Raw genomic sequence first — 23,112 nt, forward strand, 5'->3', positions numbered from 1 at the left:
TCGAGGAAGTTTGGGACTCTACGGTCGACCCTCGGGGCATCCCGACCTTAGTCGAGGAATCATTTGTCAGGTCGATGGGTCTGGGCACGCTCTATCGACCTGCGACGCTTCCCGAGGTCGAGGAAGTTTGGGACTCTACGGTCGACCCTCGGGGCATCCCGACCTTAGTCGAGGAATCGTTCGTCAGGTCGATGGGTCTGGGCACGCTCTATCGACCTGCGACGCTTTCCGAGGTCGAGGGAGTTTGGGACTCTACGGTCGACCCTCGGGGCATCCAGACCTTAGTCGAGGAATCGTTCGTCAGGTCGATCGGTCTGGGCACGCTCTATCGACCTGCGACGCTTCCCGAGGTCGAGGGAGTTTGGGACTCTACGGTCGACCCTCGGGGCATCCCGACCTTAGTCGAGGAATCTTGCGTCAAGTCGATGTTTCATCGTCCTGCGATACTTTCCGAGGTCGAGGGAGTTTGAGACTCTACGGTCGAGCCTCGAGGCATCCCGATTTTAGTCGAGGAATCTGAGGATCACAGACGACCCAACATTAGAAGAAAATTATAATCATTGAAATAGGCGAATCACTTGCAGAAAAGAGACTTGAGTCCATAGTCCTGATTGTCTTGAACCCCTAGGGGTTTCATTGGTAGTACATTCGTAGATTCTCGGAGTTCCAGCTTCGCGGAATTGGAGTCCCCTCTAGGGACTTCAATTTGTATGCTCCGGGTCGTTGTACTCGGGCGATTTGATACGGCCCTTTCCAATTTGGGGCGAGCTTTCCTTGCTCGGTCGGTTGAGAAGCCTCGGCTCTCCTGAGGACGAGGTCCCCTACTTTGAAGAGCTTGGGCTTGACTTTGGAGTTGTAGTATTGGGCCGTCCTCTGTTGATACCTCGCCATACGGACCCTAGCGACCTCTCGGGTCTCCTCAACAAGGTCCAAGTTGCTCCTGAGCCAGGAAGAATTGGTGTCGGGGTCGTAATGCTCCACCCTTGAAGAAGGGAGGCCAATCTCCAGCGGGATGACAGCCTCAGTGCCGTACGCTAGGTTGAAGGGGGTCTCTCCCGTGGGCAGTCGGAACGTAGTCCGGTACGCCCAGAGGACGTTGTACAAGTCCTCGACCCACTGTCCTTTGGACCGATCAAGCCTAGCCTTGAGCCCCTGCAAAATAGTACGGTTAGTTACCTCAGTTTTCCTGTTTGTCTGGGGATGGGCAACCGAGGTGAAGCGGTGGTCAATGCCGAGCTCAGAGCAAAATTCCCTGAAGTGGACATTGTCGAACTACCGACCATTGTCGGATATAAGGATACGGGGTAGTCCGAATCTGCAAATTATGGACTTCCACACGAAGTCCCGCATCTTTTGCTCGGTGATCCGGGCTACAGGTTCGGCTTCGACCCATTTGGTGAAGTAATCGATGGAGACGACCAGGAACTTTCTTTGTCCGGTGGCCAGGAAAAAGGGCCCCAGAATGTCGATCCCCCATTGGGCAAACGGCCAGGGAGCGATGATGGAAGTCAGCAGGGCTGAAGGTCGGCGCTGGATATTAGCGTTCCGTTGACACCGGTCGCACTTCCGGACGAAATCCATCGCATCTTTCTGGAGCGTGGGCCAGTAATATCCTTGCCGCAGGATCTTATGGGCTAATGCCCGACCCCCCAAGTGATTTCCGCAGATTCCTTCATGGACCTCTTGGAGGGCGTAGTCCGCCTCAGAGGGGCGGAGGCATCTGAGAAGAGGAGAAGTAAATGATCGACGATAAAGTCTGTTTTCGTACAAGACATACCGGGGAGCTTGGCGCTTGATTCGACGAGCTTCTGTCTCGTCATGGGGTAGGGTTCCGTCCTGAAGGTAGCAGGCGAACCCGTCGATCCAGCTCGGCTCAAAGTCGATACACATGGTAGGTTCCGGTTCCTCCGTGCTGGGAGCCTGTAGGTACTCGAGCGTTGTCCCCTTGGGAAGCTCGCTCATGCGGGAGGTTGCCAGCTTGGACAACTGGTCTGCCCTGAGATTCTCCGCTCTGGGAATGTGCTGAATATCAAAAGAGTTCAGAGCAGACGTAAATTTCCGCACCTTTTGGAGGTATTTCTGCATAGACGGCTCTTTTGCTTCAAAGTCTCCCTGGATCTGGCTTACCACCAGCTGGGAATCGCTGAAGGCTCTCAGGTCTTCCACTTTCAGTTCTTTCGCCAGCTTGAGCCCGACGATGAGAGCCTCATACTCAGCCTCATTGTTCAAGGTCGGGAACTCGAGGCGCAAGGCTTGCTCGGCCACCACCCCGTCTGGACTGGTGAGGATGAGTCCGGCCCCGCTACCCCCCGAAGTTGAAGACCCGTCCGAGTGTAAGACCCATGGTGGCCTTGGGGCTTCCTCCATGGATACGGATGGCAGCTCGGGGTCGTCTGGCAGGGTACACTCTATGATGAAATCAGCGAGTATTTGAGCTTTGATAGCCGGCCTGGGCCGATATTCGAGGTCAAATTCTCCGAGCTCGACCACCCATTTGGCGATCCTCCCCACGCGATCCGACCTTTGCAATATTTGCTTCATAGGCTGGTCGGTCAGTATAGCTATTGTGTGGGCTTGGAAGTAAGGCCTGAGTCTCCGAGCCGAAATGATAAGAGCGAAGATGGTCTTCTCGAGCTTGGAGTATCGGGTCTCAGCATCCATGAGGACCCGGCTGATGTAGTAGACCGGCTTTTGGAGCTTGTCCTCTTCCCGGACGAGGACTGAGCTCACTGCAACTGGGGAGACGGCCAGGTATAAATAAAGGACCTCGCCTCTCTGAGGCTTGGTGAGTAGCGGGGGAGAGGCCAGAAGGCTCCTGAGCTCTTCAAAGGCCCGCTGGCATTCTTCTGACCACCGGAAGTCCTTTGGCCGTTTGAGGATCTTGAAGAATGGGAGGCAGCGCTCAGCCGATCGGGAGACGAACCTCCCCAAGGTGGCAACCCGCCCTGTGAGCCGCTGCACCTCCTTGACTGTCTTCGGAGGCGCCATCTCTTGCAGTGCTCGGATTTTCTCAGGGTTGGCTTCAATTCCACGCTGGGTTACTATGAAACCCAGGAACTTGCCCGAGGTGACTCCGAACGCGCACTTAGCTGAGAACACCACATAGCTGACCTCAACCCAGCGTGTCGTCCACGTAAACTTCCATGTTTCGGCCGATTTGGTCTTTAAAAATTTGGCTGACCAGTCTCTGATAGGTGGCTCCAGCGTTCTTCAGGCCGAAGGGCATCACCTTGTAGCAGTAGGTACCCTTGTCGGTGATGAAGGCCGTCTTCTCCTCATCTTCTGGCGCCATTCGGATTTGATTGTACCCTGAAAAGGCATCCATAAAAGTCAGCAGTTGGTGTCCTGAGGTGGAATCGACGAGTTGGTCGATGCTTGGGAGGGGGAAGCTGTCTTTTGGGCAGGCCTTGTTCAGGTCGGTGTAGTCCACGCACATACGCCATTTTCCGTTGGCCTTCTTTACGAGGACTACGTTGGCGAGCCAGTCCGGGTAGGAGACCTCCCGGATGAAGCCGGCTTCAGGGAGCTTGTCCACCTCCTCGGCCGCAGCTCGTTGCCGTTCCGGGGCAGAGCCTCTTTTCTTCTGCTTTACTGGTCTGCTGGTCGGCTTCACCTGAAGTCGATGGACCATGACCTCGGGGTCGATTCCCGGTACGTCCGCGGGCGACCAGGCGAAGATATCGGCATTGTCCCGCAGGAAGCTGATGAGGTGATTCCTTTCGTGGGCGCCAAGGCCGGAGCCGACCTGCACAGTCAGCTCAGAAAAATTTTCTCGTAGTGGAACTTGAACAAGAAGCTCACCAGGCTCTACTTGCTTCTTCCAAAGGATGTCCCTTGCATCCAGGGTTTCTATGGGTAATGAGGGGCCTGTTGGCTGAATCGGAGCCTCGGTTGGTTGCCTTACTCTGTGGGCCGCCATGTAGCATTGTTTGGCAACCAGCTGGTCTCCGCGGACCTCGCCTACTCCTTGGCCGGTGGGGAACCGCATGAGCAAATGGCGGGTTGAAACCACGGCTCGAAGGGCGTTTAGCCCTGGCTGCCCAAGGATGGCGTTGTAGACCGAGGGCAGACGGACCACAAGGAAGTCCGTCCTCACAGTGCTTTCCCGGGGAGCGAGGCCAACTGTGACAAGGAAGCTGGCCTCACCTTCGACTGGGACCGAGTCTCCGGTGAACCCGACCAGTGGGGCATTAATTTTCCGGAGATGTCCTTCTGGCAACCCCATTTTTTGGTAGGCATGATAATACAAAACGTTGGCTGAACTTCCATTGTCAACTAGGACACGTTTTACATCAAACCTATTTACAATCATAGAGATGACCACAGCGTCATTGTGAGGGGTCTCGACCCCTTCCAAGTCCTCGTCCGAGAACGAGATGACTTCATCAGTACGCGGGCGCTTTGGAGGTGCTCCCTGGGCGGCTGCTCCTGCCGAGGCCCTTCCAATCATATTGATGGTGCCGGCGATAGGCCTGTTGTCGTCCGGGTTTTCGGGCGGTACGGCGTTATCCGTCGGCCTCCTTTCCTCACGTCGGTTCCTCACGAACCGGTTGAGTACTCCCCGACGGATGAGCGCTTCTATCTCGTCTCGGAGCTGGAAGCAATCCTCCGTGTCGTGCCCACGGTCTCGATGGAAGCGACAGTACTTCCTGGGATTACGGGGAACCCCCGTGTCTCGCATAGGAGGCGGGGGTCGGAAGAAGTCCCGACCCTCGATTTCCATCAGGATCTCGGCCCGGGGAGCATTGACAGGTGTGTAGTTCTCGTACCTCCCTGGGTACGTCCGAGGCCGTGGTGGAGACCTTGGTCGAGGAGGGGTCCTCCGCTGAGGTCGTCCCTGCTGCCGGGGCGGGCTCCTCAGTCGGGGGAGATTCTTCTCTTGACGGGGGGATCGGCTCCTTTGTCGGCCGCGTTCCTCGCGGCGTTTCTTCTGCTTCTTTGAGGCGGGCTCAATTGCTCCCCGCCTGGAGGCGACCGCCTCCTCGGCCTTGGCATACTTCCGGGCTCGGGCCAGCATTTCGGTGAAGTCGGCTGGGAAGCTCTTCTCGATGGAGAAGAGGAATTGGTAGGAGCGAACCCCAGTCTTCAGAGCCGACATGGCTATTGACTGGTCTAGCTCGCGAACTTCCCACGTGGCGGCAGTAAAGCGGTCCAGGTACTCCTTGAGGGATTCTCCCTCCTTCTGTTTGATGTCCAAGAGGGAGTCTGACGTCTGTCGCTGGCGCCAGCTGGCAGCGAAATTGGTGGCGAACTGCCTGCCGAGTTGCTCAAAGGAGGATACCGTGTTCGGCTTTAGTCCAGAAAACCAAAGCCGAGCAGTCCCTCGAAGAGTCGCTGGGAAGGCCTTGCAGAGTACGGCCTCCGAGGACCCTTGTAGAGTCATAAGGGCTCGGTAGCTCTCCAAATGGTCGAGGGGGTCGGTCATTCCGCTGTAGGGCTCTACTTGAGGCATTTTGAACCTCGCGGGGACCGGCTCATCCTCGATCTGGCAGGAAAAGGGGGACTTGGTAGTAAACTCGAAGTCTCCCTCCTGCCTCGCCTTCTTACTGTGGAGCGCTGCAATTTGGCGCTCCAAATGCTCGACTTTCCTGTCGAGCTCCCCCACCCATGGGATTGTCGCCGTGGTCTGCGCCGGCTCACGGTGGTCTGGGGCTGACTCAGCCTCAGAAGGTTGGGGTCTTCTGTTGAAATCTTCCCCCAGTAACTCTCTTTGGGGAGAAGTCCGCCCTTCATTGTTGGCTCTGGAGGAGCCATGCAAATTCTGGCCTGGAAAAACCGGGCCGTTGGGAGGACATTCCGGCGGGACCTGGGCCTGCGGGGGAAGCGTTGGTAAAGCCTCCTCGCGTCGCAGGCCCTGAACGGCGGCGGCCAGGGCCTGGACTTGCTGTACCAGGGCATTAAACTGTTCCGGCTGGACCTGAGAAATTGGGTCAGCTGGAGTAGGCGAACTCTGGACGGAATGTCCAGGGCTCTGTGGGGGACGCCGGGAGATGTTGGAGGCTCCCTTGCTTCTCAACTTCATGATCGCTACTCGGGCCCTTCCTCTAGCGCCAACTGTTGCTGGAAATTGGACCCGGGGGCGATCTTCGGTCGAAGAGAGGGAGCAGCAGGTCCTCACAGGGGAGCGGCGATCCGTCGGCGGGCGGCGTCCTCCGTCTGGGTGCCTGCAGACAAACCGGTGGCCGGCTTTTCCGGCGCCGGCCCTCCGACGCTCAAGTCAAAAGGGGGGCGAAATGTATAAGAAGGAGAACAGTGTTTTTTGAGTGCGGAATCCCCCAACCCCCCTCTGAGGAGCAAAGGCCCCCTTTTATAGGAGGGTCGGTTTACCTGTGATGTGATGGGGCGAGGCCATTGTACGGCTCGGCATGTTGCTCAGATCGGCGCACGACCAGGTGAATCATTGCATTGATGTCGGAGGCGAGGTCGTCGTACGACCCGAGGTAGCACGCGGTCGGGCGAATCATCGCATTGATATCGGAGGTATGGCCGAGATCAGAGACTTATCATCGTTGATTGGACTCTGCTGGGCTGTCTTGCCGTGGAGAGTTGCGGGTTCGTAGATAATAGGAGCCACGCGCATTAATGGTGGAGTAAGCCGGAGATCCGCATTAATTGTGGAGTAAGCCGGAGATCCGCATTAATGGTGGAGTAAGCCGGAGATCCGCATTAATTGTGGAGTAAACTGGGGGTTTGCAGGGGTCATGCGCAATAAATGCCGGGGCAGTGGCAGGGTATGGCTCTCGGTCGGACCTCGGAGGGGTACGGCCGTAGTAGGTGGTTGACAAGAATAGACCTCGGGTGTCAGGAATTTTCCGGGTCGGAGGTTCTGGGGTCGGATGTCTTGAAGTCGGACGCCTTGAGGTCGGACGCCGACTTCGGCTGTCCAAGGTCGACGGTTGTGCGACTTCTTAGGGGTACTTGTGTCACTGGGGGAAAATCACTGGGGGAAAAAACCTTATTCCCCCAACAGAACCATTATTAAAATTTAGGCCAACTCCCACCAGTTTATTCTGTCAATTTTCTACAAATCTCTTTTCTGAGAGAAACTTCCGCCAGTTTATCAGATCAAAGATAGTTCACAATGCTCACCAACAATCGTAGTTGCCTCACATTAGCAAACTTCCATAGAACATGTTCTGACAGCAGGGATCAGAGCATAAAATAATTGCAGATTCTTCTTATATGACAATCTTTCAAGAATTCATGGCCCTGTCTCAAACCCAATATATTCGCTCAAAACACTTCGATTCCTGCCCAATTTAAATAACAAAGATGTGGTTTACAGTGAACATTGAAAAAAGTTATTCCGTTTCTCTCAATTTCCACATGTTATCCCACCTCTCTCAGTTTTCATATTATGACATAAAGATCCACTACTCACAATATAAATTCCCTGATGTAATGTGACTCATTTATCCATGCAGGAAACAAGAAGAACGTGACAGGTATGGTTCTTGCAATTGCCATACCTGTAGTGAGTGCTCTGGTGCTAATCTCCATTATATGCATTTGGTTCTGGAGGAGGAAGTCAGCAATAAAATTACCCTGTAAGTAATCCATAAATCAAATGCTTGCTGTTGCTTTCACAAAAATGCAGCTGCCTTCTTGAGTTTCTGTTAGAGAGCTTTAGCAGGGCCTATGATTAGGGGGATAAAAAAGCAGTAAGATGGAGAATGTGACCCTTAAAATATGATCATAAATTTACTTTAAAGGAATAAAATATGCACTTCTTTATTATTAATTTCACCGGGCGTTATTACCTGTCAATCTAGATTTCATGATGTGTCAGTAATTGGCATGTTTCTTGCAATTGCCAGATTGAGTGAAATTTATCCTTATATATTTATAAAAATTTCTGATAACAGTTTTTCAAAATGTTCTCTTTCAGTAGATGGGAGTAACGCAGAAGAGATCAAAAGTGTTTTACTTGATATATCCAAGCTAAGAGTTGCAACAGCAAACTTTTCTGAAGAGAATAAACTTGGAGAAGGTGGCTTCGGTGCAGTTTACAAGGTAACATGATTGCAACGATCGTGCATTTTTTCACCTGAAAATAACAGTCATACATCAAAATAAAGATTTATCATCTCTTATTTTTCTTCATTTTAATCGGTTCTGTATAAATATGTTTGTAGTCTTTTGGTTCTATACTTCAAGCCTTATAATTCTGTATAGGGATTATTACCCGATGGACGAGAAATAGCAGTCAAGAAGTTATCAACAAGTTCAACACAAGGACTAGGAGAGCTGAAAAATGAGTTAGTTTTAGTTGCCAGGCTCCAGCACAGGAATCTTGTAAGGCTTCTGGGCATTTGCTTGGAGGAAGAAGAGAAGTTGCTTGTCTATGAATATGTGCCTAACAGAAGCCTGGACACCATTCTTTTTGGTACTGCCTTCCACAAAAATCTCACCCTTTTAGAATTTGTGTTATCATAGTTTATGCGGCCTATTATTATCTCTTCTGGACCTTTTGTATTTGTTTAGGTTTGCAGCTCCTTATATTCTATTGAATCTAGAACTTTCATTTCTAACTTCATCCTTTTTGTTAGCACAGGGGAAAAAAAGGCCTAGTCATCTCTATATTCAACCCTCTCAACTTATTCTAATATGTGTTACCTTAATTAACTATTTTTGTTTGGAATAGATCCTGTAAAAAGAGAACAGCTGAACTGGGCAAACAGGCACAAGATCATTAGTGGAATTGCTCGAGGCTTGCTATACCTACATGAAGAGTCTCGCTAAAAATTATACATCAGGATTTAAAAGCCAGCAACATTTTATTAGATCGAGACATGAACCCAAAGATTTCATATTTTGGCATGGCTAGACTTTTTGGTGGAGACCAAAGTCAAGGCATCACAAACCGAATTGGAACATTGTAAGTGGAAATCTCGATAGATTTACCCATTGTTATGGTAGATCACAATAGGCTATCCAATTTGTTGCAGTGGATATATGGCACCAGAATATGCCATGCGTGGACAAATTTCAATCAAGTCAGACGTATACAGCTTTGGAGTTCTAGTTTTAGAGATCCTAGTTTTAGAGATCGTGACAGGCAGGAAGAACATCGGTTCCTCTGATTCTGAATCTTCCAAAAGCCTTCTGAACTATGTGAGTTTCAAACTACACCAACACCTGCAACAGCATCAACCCACCCCTACACACACACCGTATCTCTATAATAAATTATTTATTTAAGTAAGTTCGCCTTATGCAGACATGGGAGCAGTGGACAAAAGGAGTAATTTTGGAGATCTTGGACCCATCTCTGGATAACCATTGCCCAAGAAACGAGGTGTTGAGATGCATTCAGATTAGACTATTGTGTGTTCAGGAAGATCCATCTGACAGGCCTACCATGTCTACAGTCGTTACGATGCTCAGCAGCGACTCTATGTCTCTTCAAGATCCCTCCCAACCTGCATTTTACATTGGAAAGAGTGGCACGAACTCAGATGTTTATTCAATTGATTTTCATGGAGATACACATGACCTTTTTGCAAACAGATCGACACTGATGTCGCCAAATGAGGTATCAATAACAGAGCTTGAACCAAGATAGATATAGGTAAGAAGAAGGTTGTGGATAAGTATTTTGAACAACCTGAAGTCAACTCCCTGAAGTCTGAATATTGTGGATGTAATACATGTAGTATCCCTCGGGTCCTTTGAAACATTAGCGCATCAACATGTCTTATGTCTTTCCATTTTCTAATAAGATAACCTAATATCATACTTCCTTTGAGATAATGTCTACTAATTTATTCGGAACCTTATACTTCAAGGCAATTATACAGAAAAGGAGGGCGTATAAACCTACCCTGTAGCAACATCTTCAAAACAGGTAGAGGAGTAAATAATCAACCAATGGAGCTGATGCACAAATGATAAAGGCTTCTCACTCTGCCTAGGTTAGAGCAGCTAAAAGTATGTCCGACCTCTAGTACTTCAGCCTAACTCTTTATGGGTTTAGACGGTATGTGCCAAGTACCACTTTTCTGGATCTCGGAGTGCTTATATGGAGAAAGATCTGCTCGAATTTTGCTTCTATTCAACATCAATTTAATTGGATGGCAGGCTCCTCCGATACGTGGGTAAATGTAAGTCATGACCCTTGGATTTCAAATTTAAATGCTTAGCTACCTTCATCAATATGGAAGTGGATATAGAAAACCGAAAGTGGCTAATCTTATCACTGCTGAAATATCTTGGAACAAATTCAAATTATCTTCTATCTTTCCTGCTGAAATGATGGACAATATATGTAAGATTCCTTCATCAAAAGCTGTTTGGTCTGGTCAGCTGTATTGGGGGAAGAACAGGCATGCTAAAGCTCTTGTAGAGGAGATAGATAAGCTACTGTTGCCTTTGCCTGCAAAATGGAAGCTACATACAACAGCGAGGGTAAAAAAAAAAATTGGTGGAAATTGGCATGGTTTAGAATTCCTTGTAAATCTATTCTTAGCAGAAGAGGGATTCTGAAAGCCGGTATGCAATCATATGACCTATGTGCGGACTGCGAGTCCGACTGTAACCATGTTTTGGGTACTTTGTAGTTTTGCCAGGCAATGTTAGAAAGGTTAGAAAATATATCGTGCTCTAGTTTTTTGCCGCCTCCTTCGTTGGTCTTGTTTAATCTTCTATCTCAGCCCCAGGTAAAGAAAGAAACAAAGTCCATGATTGTTAATGTTGGATAGCTCATTTGGAAAGCAAGTATTGAGAGGCGGTTTCAAAGGGAAGTCTCTTCTCCTGGTGATGTAGCAACTAGCAACACAATATATATATATATATATATATATATATATATATATATATATATATATATATATATATATATATATATATATATATATAACCACTGCCCTCAACCCGCACTAAAGAATGCTCGGATATAGGAACCACCCATGTTAGTCTTTGGCTATATAGACTAGAGACGGGCATCGGGCCGGGACGGGACCCACCGGGCCACAGACCAAACGGGCCGTGCCTGGCACGGCCTGCTTAACCTAAAGGCTAAGCCCGGCACGGTCCTAGGCCCGTGGGGTGCCGGGCCCGGCACGGGCCGTGCCCGGCACGAGACGGGCCATGCTAGTCTGTCCAAAAAAAAATAGCCGTTATGGGCCACCCATAACGGCTATTTTTTTGGCCCATAACGGCTATTTGTAGCTTTTTACCCATTTTGCCCCTCCTAGCAGCCATAAAACGGCTAATTTGAGGAGTATTTTGGGAAAAAAATTGGAGTCCTATAAATTCGTGCTTGGCCCACGAATCGTGCCAGCCCAGGCCCTTATGGACCGTGCCGGGCTCGGCCCGCAGGCCAGAAATCCTTAATGCAGCCCGGCCCCCTTTTATGAGCCGTGCCTAGCACGGCCCGTTACTGTAGCAAGCGGGCCGTGCCGGGCCATGAGCGGCCCAGCCCAATGCCCACCTCTAATACAGACAATTTCCCCCCAATCGCTACATTACATTGATTTACAATTATTCATTTGAACCGGATAAGATATATGATGAACCAGATAAAATACAAAAAATGGGGTTCATATCAACTTGTTTTTACTATTTTTTTCTCACACATGCCTTAGAAGTTTTAAGACCAGTAATGAAATTAGTATCAAAAACTCCCTACACTAGGGTTGCCTATTCTCCGGTGCTATCTTCTGTTTTCTGCGTCTGAAAAAACAACTTCTTTGAATGCCTCTGCCCTACCTTCATTCCCAGGTGGTTAATTTTAAAAAAGCCTTCTTTCTCTGATCAAGGGCTTTCTCTTTTGCTTCTTCTCTTTTGCCTGCAGAAGCTTTGACACACAATCAAGGCACTGGAGTAACCTTGGCCCTAGATATCCCTTTACTATGGGTGGTATTGATGTTACTCTATGTGCTGAAGGTTAACTTTGTTTGATATCTGAATGACACTGCGGCACATATTGGGTATGTTGAAAGATCATTTGGATCGTCTGCTATCAGCCGGAATAAAAAATTGGTAGGACTAAACCATTGTGCATTCTGACACATGATTGCTATCGGATTGACATGGTTCCCAAGGATGAGCTTCTTGCAATGGTTTCTGATGGCTAAGCAAATCTTACGAGCCATACCACAAATATATACCATCTATGACTTAAATTGGGAGAGGCACAATGGTTTAGTCCAGCCAATTTATCAGCAATCATGTAAAATAATCCATAACAATCATGTAAAATTGGGAGAAGCTCCAATATAGAAGTGAGGAATTATCTTACCAAGTACTTTCCTAAGCTCTGTTGAGCTTTTGCCTAATGTTTACCCTAGTAAAGAAATGTAAACAATAATAAGGGTCTGTTTCTTCGTAAGAATACAACTTAAAATTTTTTTGAAAAAAAAAATATGTTTTCATTTTGTAATAATCTAGAATTTTATCCAAAAAAGCTACCTGAGAGATGTTATTTAAGTTTCTTGACCTTATATAACTACCCAAAATCTATCCAGTGCAGCCCATATGGAACTAAATACATATATGCATAAATCCTTACATGCTCTCTCCGTTTAAAATCTAGTATCCTCGCCAGGCTAAGAATCCAAATCCATTCAAATCTGTTTATGAGTATCATAAATCCAATCACAAACATCGCGATCAGATCATGGTCAGCTTAGCGAACCTGTGCTGTAGTATTTTCATATCCACATGGGTCATGTGCTAAGTCAGCTATGATACCATTTGTAGCAACACAAAATCTCACCAAAAAAAACTAGCTATAAGATGCCATTTCAGTTCTTAGGTCCTCTATAAGTACTTAAGATCTATCTAGTCCATAGTAGATATAAGAATAAACAAATACTCGCACAGATCCTTACATACACCTCCTGTTTAAGCCTTGGAATCCTCAGCAGGCTAAGGGTCCAAATTAATTCAAATCCAATCATATATACTATGATCGATTCAGGGTCAATCAAATAGGCCCATATTGTAGTGTCCTCCCCTCCATATAAGTCATGGGTTGAATTTGTTCTAGTACTATTTGTAACAACCTAAAACTTTACCCAAATAGGTTAGTCGGAAAACATTATTTAAGTTTCTTGATTCTGGATAAGTATGCAAGATATGTCCAGTGCATAGTTGATATAGGACTAAATACATCCGTGCACAGATCCTCACATGCTCCCTCCAATTAAGCCTTAGTATTATGGCCAGGCTAAAAGTTTAAATCCATTCACAAGTACCATAAGTTCAATTACAAACAACACAATCAGCCCATAATTAACTCATTAGGTTCATGCTGTAGTGTTTTCTAGTCCACATAGGCTTGATCCAGATCCGATATTATATCATCCGTAATAATTCAAGACCTTATAAAAAAAAAAAAGCTGAAATATGTTATTTGAGTTTCTTAACTCTATATAAGTATCTTAAATCGACCCAGTGCATAGTCGACGTGAGACTAAACATGCACTTGCACGGGTCCTATACATTTATTTGCCTCAAAATAGAAAATTAGAAAATTTGAAGAAGCTTAAACAGATTCTAATGTGTACACATAAGCCCTATCGCTTAAATATGCTGAACTCACTTATGATATTCTCTTTTTTTTTTATGTAAAATGGAAAAAATATTTACAAAGAGAGTAAGAAGATGGTTAAAAATGAGAGAAGGAACAAAAGAAAGAATAATTATATATACAAAGGGCCAAGGAGATTGAGGATGATCCTATGGCTATCTAAGGCCTTGCCCAAGCAAAGGTTGCGTCATATGGAGAACGAGCAGGTGTCTTTTGCAGGACTGCAGTTGAAGAGTTTTTCTTCCTTCAAAAAATTCTAAACTTCCTCTCGTGCCAAATGTGCCATGAAAGTGCCTTAAGCAACTGATCCCACCCCTTCCTCAAAGGGGTTAGAAGCTTCTTGCGCCTCCACCAAGACTAAAGTGAGAGGTAGTTAACAAGTCGACTTTTGATATTAGGGTGAGAGAAAACTGCAACCCAAATGGACCAGGTAAATGGACATCTGATGAATAAATAGGAGACGGTCTCAGAGATGGTACCACATAGAGGGCATCCAGAACTCAACCTCCAACCTTTCTTTGCAAGAAGATCACCTATGTGAAGTCTATCTTTTCGGGCTAGCCGCATGAAAACTTTCACCTGTTCAGGTACCTGAGCGTTCCAGAGGGCATTAAATCTACACCGAATGGTCCATTCTTACTAAGCTTCCAAACTGGCACATCAGCGTTCTTGGAAGGATGAACAGAAGACATGAGGAGGTTCTGAAGTTGATCAAACTGTGCTAATTCACTAGAAGATAGAGGGTCAAGTAGATTGATTTTCCACTTCCTAGATCTCATGTTCCAATAAGAAGCAACTGAAGGGTTCCTTTTAACAATTCCGAGCAGATCTTGAAAAAGATAAGCAAGGCTCGTAGTGGAGAGTGCCCGGACGCAGGCGGCAGAGATTAGTCATGCTTCCTTCTTAGACGGGTCTTTGACAGCTCGGGATATCTGGAGTTCCTATTCTGCCGTGGCAGCATCCCGTACGGTGTTTTTCACCTAGGAGCCCCTAGCTTCCTTAAGGTCAATTTCGATGGGTCAGTACTTAATGGAGACACAAAGGGTGGAGCGGGTTTCATTATTAGACATCCGAACTCCATAATTGGGGCAGCGGGAGGCTGTCAGTTATTCGATTGCACGGTTTTCGGTGTGGAGCTGAGGGCTGTCTGAGCGGATCTTCGACATGATCAGCGTGTGCTATCAGCTAGTTCAGTCATCTTGGAGGGTGACTCGACCATGGTCATCAGCTGGATCCAGAGGGATTCGAGGGTCGCTGTCGGTGACCCTCCATTGCTTCGTGATATTTAGATGATGATGAGGGATGGAGGGGTTGTACAGGTTAAGCATGTGTTTAGAAAAGCCAATGAGGCTGGAGATTGGGTGGCCACGTAGGTGGCCAACCACGCCGGCAGTACCGTGTGGACGGAAGATGGAGAGCTGCCTCGAGAGCTCCATGATATTCTATTTTCTGACTTTATTGGATACATTCGTACACGTGTTGTATGAATTACCCGTCATAGCAAAAAAAAAAAAAAAGAAAAAGAAAAAGAAAAAGAAAAAAGCAAGAGGGGTTGAACCAATCCATGTTCCGATTAGACTGCAAACTGCAGATGTAATATATAATTAAATGTGAAGTTGCAAGTCTTTGCGAGGCTGTGCACCGGGTTCCGATTAGTCTGTGAAAGACTCTGTACAACTACGGCTAAGGTTCTTGTTGCCAGGTTGCGTGGCATTCTATCTCGACTCATCGGTCCGGAGCAGGGGTCCTTCGTGGGTGGGCGAAGCATTACAGATAACATCCTTATTGCCCAGGAGTTCATGTTTGATCTTCAGAGAGCCTCGGGTCGGAAGAGCTTGATGGGTATCAAGCTGGACATGGAGAGAGCCTATGATAGGATGAGTTGGGACTTCTTGCAGTGGTCTTTGGAGTGCTATAGTTTCCATAAGCAGTGGATTAACTGGGTTATGGGGTGTGTGACCTCTCCATCATTCGCCATCTTGGTGAACAGCACACCCACACAGTTCTTCGAGTCGGCGACTAGCCTCCAGCAGGGATGTCCACTATCCCCATTGCTCTTCATTTTTTGTTCAGATGCATTCATCAGGGCACTTCGGCATGCGGTAGAGCATCAGGTATTGGAGATGTATAGACCGGCGGAGGAGTCGTGTCAGATCTTGCACTTATTTTTTGCCGATGACTGCTTGTTGCTGGTTCGAGCGACACGGAGGGTCGTGAGGGTGGTCCGAGATATCTTGGATAGATATTGTTCTGCCTCGGGTCAGCTGGTCAACAGGACCAAGTCAGCTATTTGCTTTAGCCCAAGAACCCGGTCACAAATCAAAGCCTCCATTAAAGAGATCCTAGGTGTGGATGAGCAGGAAGGCACGATGAGGTATCTTAGGGTCCCTATCACCGGCCGCCAGCTCAGGCGAAGTGTCTGCTCCGATGTCGAGATGTGTATCAAACGTAGACTGGAGGGATGGCAAATGGACTCTCTCTCCATGATGGGGCGTATCATCCTGGTACGATCAGTGTTAAGCTCAATACCTGTGTATCTGTTGGTGAGTACACCAGTGCTGACTTCCCTATTGAGGTCTCTAGAGCAGATGTTTAGGAGTTTTATGTGGGGCAGACAGGCAGACAGGAGAGGCATTCACCTGGTGGCATGGGAGGTAGTGTGTCAGCCTCTTAGATAGGGAGGTTTGGGGGTGCAGTCTCTGCTGGCGAGGTGGGGGTTTCTAGCGGCGCGGCGGGCCGCTAGGTTCATTCTAGAGCCAGACAGTTTGTGGAGTGCCTTGTTGAGGGCAAAGTATGGTGCATACGTGACCGGGGTGGAGCTTAGTGCCGGTCGCCATTGTTCATTCATCTGAAGAGAGATTTGTTCCTCTGCCCCGTCCGTGTTACCGGAGATTAGGTGGATGATTGGAGATGGGCGGTCAGTCGATGTTCTGCAGGACATGTGGTTGATGGAGTTACCGCTTTATAGGATACCGGCGTTGCTTGACTCGATGAGGTTGGCCAGGCTCAGAGTCAGTGATTTGACAGTCGTTGGAGGGGCTCGGTGGGATGAAGCCTTGATCAGGGAGACCTTTGGGGCGCAGTTAGCTGAGAGAGTGCTTGCCATCCCGCTACCTCAGGGCATACCTGATAGGAAGGTGTGGGCGGCGACGGGATCGGTGATGAAGACATGAAGAAAGCCATGAGGAATGCAGCAAGGAGAGCAAGAAGAGCCGAAGCAAAGAAAGCCAAGCAAATGGATTGCTTGGATGGCGGCTTGCAAAGACCCAATGCAATTGGGGTTGAGCCCACTTTGAAAGGAGGCGTACAAGGCACAAAGGACCAGCAAGGAGGCATAGCACATAGGGAGAAGCATGGCGTGGAGCATGGCATGTGGCTTTCTAAATTTTAGGGGGAGCAGTCAGCTATTTGAATTTAAATTAAAAGGCATGCGGATGAGCCATTTGAATTTAAAGACATGTGTATACTTTTGGAGGTTGACTTGATCATCCCTTGAAAGAAGAAGGATCTTTAGGCTTTAGAGTTGCTGTTTTGAATTTGAAATTTGAGTTTGAATTGTCTTTCGTTTGAAGCGATGGCTGAGATCCTTAGGGGGTCCTATAAATAAGCCTCTCATGTAATTTGAAAGAATCTTTTTTGAATGAATAAAAAATTCTGGGCATTAGCTTTAAACCGACCTCTGAAAATAGGTGCTAGCTTGAGCTAGTCCTATCTCCAAATCCCACCGCCATCCTTTGATTTTTAGTGCTGCCTCGAGGTGGTCCATTAATCATATCCATCCATCACGCCATCAAGCCCCAACCAGCCATCCTACCGTGGGCATTCATCCAACACTTTGATGAATCCTAGCCACCCAATACACCATCAACACATCACCCACCATCCATCGTTTGAGGGCTTCCATCATTGGTGCTTTCGTTGAGAGTGCATCCAACCCAAAGAAGAGGAAGCCATTAACGCCAAGAAGAAGAAGAAGATCATAGCCGAAAGATAACCAACTCATAGGGAGCAGATTGAAGCCTTGGAAGTAACCTTAGATGCTCAAAACACTACTGTCGATAAGAGACTAGGTTGTGTCGAAGAGGTACTCCATCAGCTCATGGTGTCCATGAATAAACAAGGAGAAAGAAGAGCCAAGGAGGACCAAAGTCCTAGAGGATCCGAGGGATCTAAGGGCAAGAGGCACTATGAAAAGTTAGAAAGTTCAAGTTCATCTAGTGAAGCATCTTCAAGCCAAGCAGAGAAGTCATTCGAAGGGAGTGAAGAAGATGAAGAGGACCAAAGGGAGAGAAGAGGAGGATATGAGAGAAGACCGAGGGGAGGGGCAGCTATGCCTAAGATGGATTTTTCCAAGTTCAATGGGGATGATCCTAGCACATGGGTGAGCCGAGCCGAGCAATACTTCGAGCATCATCTCATGAAAGCTCAAGCAAAGGTGTCCTATGCTGCCTACTTCCTAGAAGGTAAAGCTAACCAATGGTGGCAATGGATGAGGAAGACCTACAAAGTCCAAAGGAAGGAGCTGAGATGGAAGAGATTCGTTAAGAAGCTCTTGAGAAGGTTTGGATCCACTGATTATGTGGACTACCATGAAACTCTCTCAAAAAGAACAAGCAATCGGGTTCTTTAAAGGACTACCAAAAGAAGTTCGAACACCTATCTACAAGGTTAATGGCTGGACTAAAAAGCCCTCATTGGGTCCTTTGTGGGCGGATTGAAGGGAGAGTTGGGAGTGCCCCTCTCCGTCGCCACCGCCCTTCATCAGATCCGAAGAGAGAAACGCCACAGCCCCTCCCCAAGCGCCCCATCGTTCTCATGCCGCCGCCGCGCGCTGGTTTCGGAGAAGAAGAAACACCGCGGGGCCTCTGCACTGAACCCCCGTCACCTGCGGTGCCGAACTCGGCCACCACCGCAGGTAATTTCTGCGGTGCCGAACTTGCATGTGCTTTCTTTAAAAAAAAAAGGTACCTGTTCATCTTCTTCCTCTGTCCGTGATCTCCCCTCCACGCCGCCGCCGCTTCACCGTCTCCGCGTCGCGCCGCCGCCGCGCCGCCCCGTTTCACCGCCTCCACCCTCGCCTCCGCCTCCTCGTCCTTACCGCCGTCCACCATTTCCCCCTTCCGCCGCGCTCCGCCCACCCGTCGCCGCCTCCGCCCCACCGGCCGCCACTTTCTCTTCTCCCCCGTCCACTCCGTACCCATCTTTTTCCGTCGGCATCACACCCACACCGCCGGCGAGCCCTCCTCCCCTAGTTTTCTCCATCTACCACCAAACCCCGGCACCATCCCCTTCACTGCCGCCCGCCACTCCCCCTTCCGCCGCCGCCGCCATTCCTTCCCCCCGCACCACCCCCCCCCCCCTCTCCTTGCCCTTGTTTCGGCCGCATGTCACCTGACCCCAGCCCGCCATCTCTCCAGCACTTCACCCGACCCCCTTTCCCCCTTTCTCCCTCTCTCTGCGAAATCGAGGGTCTCGGCACCAAACCCTCCATTCCTTTCCCTGAGCCAGTCGAGCCGGTGCCATCAGGCCGCACCGATCCCAGCCATTTCCCCAAGTTCCCTCCTCCCGAGCGCAAGCACCCGAGCCCAACGGGGCCGACAATGCACCAGAACCCCTCTGCCCGATCCATTGGCCAACAGGGCCCTACCCTCCACCCCCCTCCCACTCTTCTCGAGCCTTGGGCCAACAGGCCCAAACCCCACAACCAGTTCACAGGCCACGCAGACCCGCCAATTGCTGTGAACAGGTCTGAGTTGGAGTCAATTATAGAGTCCATCAGCTGCAGCCACGCCCTTGATTGTTGCTCAACCCACGAGCGATGGACTCTTTATAACAGATGATAGGTTTTTACTTTTTTGGGGCTTGTTCATTTAATTATGTTCTAATTCTGTTGCATGATAGTCATATTTTTGAAAACTTATTTTGCTATCAAAAATTCAGAACCTAGAACATCTACTACCAAACCCATCCTATTCACATTTTTCAAATCTTAATATTAAATTAGCACACCCTAACAACGGGACGTTTCTCAACATCCTTCGATCAGATTACTTTAGGATCATAACAACCGTAATACTTGCTTGCAACTTAATTTTTTAACTTGATTAATCTCATACTTTAACTTTGAAATAACTGAAGTAAATCAGCAACATTTAAATTTTAAGTTACTTTCATGAAAGCTTGCTGATCTCTGCATTCATATTAGGTTGCATAGGTAGGTTGTCCTGCAAATCTAGGGTTTTATTATTGACACTGCATATCTAGGGTTTTACTATTGACATTGCATATCTAGGGTTTCATTGCATGCCAACCCGTAGCGGTAAGGAGTATCTGGTCTCTCAACCTCAAGCCCCCTAGCAACCATGGACTCCGACGTTCTGAAAGTTCTCATGGAACAGTTCACTGCCATGCGAGCTGACATTGAAGAATTCAAACGAGAGGATTATGCACTAGTGCAAAACATTAGAACCCCTAAACCGCCGTCCTCAATTGTAGCCCAACTTGAGTTCGGTTTGGCCGCACCACCTATAGGCCCTCCCTATCCCCCTAGGAACCAACAGCCACCCGATTACCAGCGCGATCTCGACGAGAGAATCCTGCGCACCGTTAGAATAGAGGCTTCTACTTTTGCTGATCAACTAGAACCAAGTGTGTATCTCGATTGGAGAGCGAGCATGGACAATTGCTTTGAGTGGTACAAGATGATCGAAGATAGAAAAGTGCGATTTGCCAAGATGAAGTTTATTGAGCAAGCTTATTGGTACTGGCATAATATTGAACATATGCATGAGACCCAAAGGCTTCCTTGTATCACCACATGGGAAGATATGAAGGAAAAGTTGAATGAGAAGTATCTGTCATTCTCTTACCGACAACGCTTTATGGATAGATGGCAGAAACTAACTCAAAGAACATTAAGTGTAGCTGATTACATTGCACGATTTGAGGAGTTTCACATAAGATACGGTGTAGTCGAAGAGGAGACCGTGACACTCTCTAAGTTTTGGGTAGGACTCTGCGAAAAAATTCAGAAGGAACTTATTCTATGAGAGATTACCACTCTTAGCCAGGCCTACCAGCTGACTCAGGATGTGGACAGTTTCTTGAGGACCCCTATGGTGAAGCGCTTCAACCCTCAACCAACATTGTCAGGAGCCCGACCTACACAAAATTACCTTCCCCAACCTAGGCCACTTCCTAGTTCTCTTGATCATCCTAGTCCTAACCAAACAACCCCCAGAGCACCCCTTAGAGCGTCCCTGTTGTCTTTCCCAAATCCTTCAAACGACAAGGAAAAAGGAATATTAGGTTCCAACCCCCAGCCTCGAAACCAAACCTAATGTTTCAGGTACCAAAAGTTCGGCCATATAGCGCCCCAATGTACTGCCAAGACCTACTTAATGACTGAACTAGAAGTTGGGATCCAAGAGACTGAATATGTCGAAGAAATCTACGAACCAAATATCGAAGACTATGTAGACGACTTTAAAGAGGAACCCACCAGGTTAGAACTTGTCCAGAATGATTCCTAAAGGAAAACTATGGACCTATGCACAAACAAACCACTCCACATCACTACGTCGAAAGAGGTAGTGAAAAATGTCGAGAGCCGATTTCCATGTTTACCCGTGTGGCTCGAATTAACAGTGTGGAGTCCAGCTTTGAGCACCCCGCCACCATAGATCCGATCCCCATGATTCATCAGCATAGAGTGTCTAAGTCTGCACAGTCATTTGCATCGCATCTACAAATCAGCAAACGCATTCACTCTAATAACTTAAAATATAAATCTCTTGCTGATTCGCACCAACGTTATCAAGAGCTAAGTGTAAGAGATTATGTCATAGTAAAAATTAGGTCCGAACAACTTCCTTTTGGAACGTTCAAGAAACTGCAAACTCGTAGTGCAGATCCGTTCAAAGTCCTAAAGAAAATTAATTCGAATGCATATGTTGTGGATTTTTCTGATGACTATGGGATTAGTGTGACATTTAATATTAAAGATTTAATCCCCTATAAAAAGACAACAATCATTCATTCTGACCCCTTTGTTGACACACCTGCCCTTATTGATCACCCTGACCCGTTATCTGTTGTTGAGCCACCGCCTCTAAAATTTCATGCACGCAGAGAACAAAAAGAATATATATTAGATGAGCAAGTTATATCAACCATGAACGATAGATACAAACATTACTTTATTCGGTGGAAAGGCCGACCAAAGTCTGACTTGATATGGATTTCTAGAGCCGAGTTGTTGCACCTTGACCCTGATCTCTTGGAGCAGTACGACAGCCTGCCAGACCAACACTCGACGGGGTCGAGTTTTTTCCACCTGAAAGAAGTTGATGGGGACTTCAGAGCTGATCATCCGCCCATCTAGTCCACCATTTTTATTTTGATTCTATTTTTGTGTTATTTTTGGGTTTGTTTACATTTTTATTGTTGTAGGACTTTATTTATATTATTTTGGGCTTTATTGGGAATTATTTTTGTATAAGGGGTTGTGCGTTAATTTTCTTGTTTGGGCTCTATATATAGGGGACCCTCATTGTGATTAGGGTTTAAAATGAAAGTGAATTAAAATTTCTTCCCCCGCGTTCCTTCTCTCCTCTCTCTTCCCTCTCCTTCTCTTCTCCTCTCCTCCTCTCTTCTTCCTGCGTCTCTATAATCTTTTCTTCCTTCCCCTTCCTTTCTTCTTCCTCCTTATCCTCTTCCCCTGCAGTGTCCGTCATCAGCTTGGTATCAGAGCCTCGGCTTTGCCCCTGCTGCCAAAGCGCCAATCCAGTTTATCATAGCACGGCAACAGTATTTTCTGGACTCATGTGGACACTGATCTTCACGAGGGGCCCAGGTTGAAAAGGTTTGGGACGTTTCATCCCCGGCTGAGGGGTGGTTCTACGTTCCTTCTTCCAAACCAAAACCCAAACCCATGTGTCTTCCTCCCCTCCGGTGGCGCATGAAAAGGAAGATCTTGCCTCGCCCTCCCTTCAACCACGAAGGAGCCGGACCACACGAAGCCCACTTTCTCCAGGCGCCGCCCAAAGAACAGAAAGAAAAGACCCTTTCCATCGCTGCCGCCCTTCATCGGATACGAAGAGAGAAACGCCACAGCCCCTCCCCAAGTGCCCCATCATTCTCATGCCACTGTCGCGCGCTGGTTTCGGAGAAGAAGAAACACCGCGGGGAGGAGCATGGTGTGGAGCATGGCATATGGCTTTCTAAATTTTAGAAGGAGCAATCAGCCATTTGCATTTAAATTAAAAGGCATGCGGATGAGCCATTTGAATTTAAAGATATATGCATGGGCTTGGAGGTTGACTTGTCTTTAGAGTTGCTGTTTTGAATTTGAAATTTGAGTTTGAATTATCTTTCGTCTGAGATCCTTAGGGGGTCTTATAAATAAGCCTCTCATGTAATTTAAAAGGATTTTTTTTTGAATGAATGAAAAATTCTAGGCATTAGCTCTAAACTGACCCATGGAAATAGGTACTAGCTTGAGTTAGTCCTATCTCCAAATCCCACCACCATCTTTTGATTTTTGGTGCTGCCCCGAGGTGGTCCATTAATCCCATCCA

At 47.7% G+C, this 23,112-nt stretch overlaps 1 protein-coding gene and 1 pseudogene across 2 annotated transcripts; both read left to right on the forward strand.

The window, feature by feature from the left end:
* The first annotated feature begins 6,985 nt into the window (after nt 1–6,985).
* Nucleotides 6,986–8,882, forward strand: LOC148715232 (cysteine-rich receptor-like protein kinase 6; annotated as a pseudogene). The gene is made up of 4 exons (XR_016413308.1): nt 6,986–7,547; nt 7,889–8,013; nt 8,176–8,386; nt 8,645–8,882. The product of XR_016413308.1 is annotated as a cysteine-rich receptor-like protein kinase 6 (transcript).
* A 76-nt stretch (nt 8,883–8,958) lies between these two features.
* Nucleotides 8,959–9,743, forward strand: LOC149768622 (cysteine-rich receptor-like protein kinase 6). The gene is made up of 2 exons (XM_089930869.1): nt 8,959–9,114; nt 9,221–9,743. Exons 1-2 carry the CDS (start codon nt 8,974–8,976, stop codon nt 9,563–9,565), a joined length of 486 nt encoding a protein of 161 aa, XP_089786995.1. The 5' UTR covers nt 8,959–8,973; the 3' UTR covers nt 9,566–9,743.
* The last annotated feature ends 13,369 nt before the right edge of the window (nt 9,744–23,112 follow it).

This window comes from Phoenix dactylifera, chromosome 1 (assembly GCF_051530095.1).
Source record: "Phoenix dactylifera cultivar Ajwa chromosome 1, Ajwa_hap1_PhDact_Kaust_v1.1, whole genome shotgun sequence".
Classification (NCBI taxonomy): domain Eukaryota; kingdom Viridiplantae; phylum Streptophyta; class Magnoliopsida; order Arecales; family Arecaceae; genus Phoenix; species Phoenix dactylifera.

Coding starts and splice junctions, on each gene's coding strand:
- LOC149768622 (XM_089930869.1), top strand. CDS start 8,974: ATGCGTGGACAAATTTCAATCAAGTCAGACGTATACAGCTTTGGAGTT. Junction 9,115..9,220: donor CCAAAAGCCTTCTGAACTAT/GTGAGTTTCAAA, acceptor CGCCTTATGCAG/ACATGGGAGCAGTGGACAAA.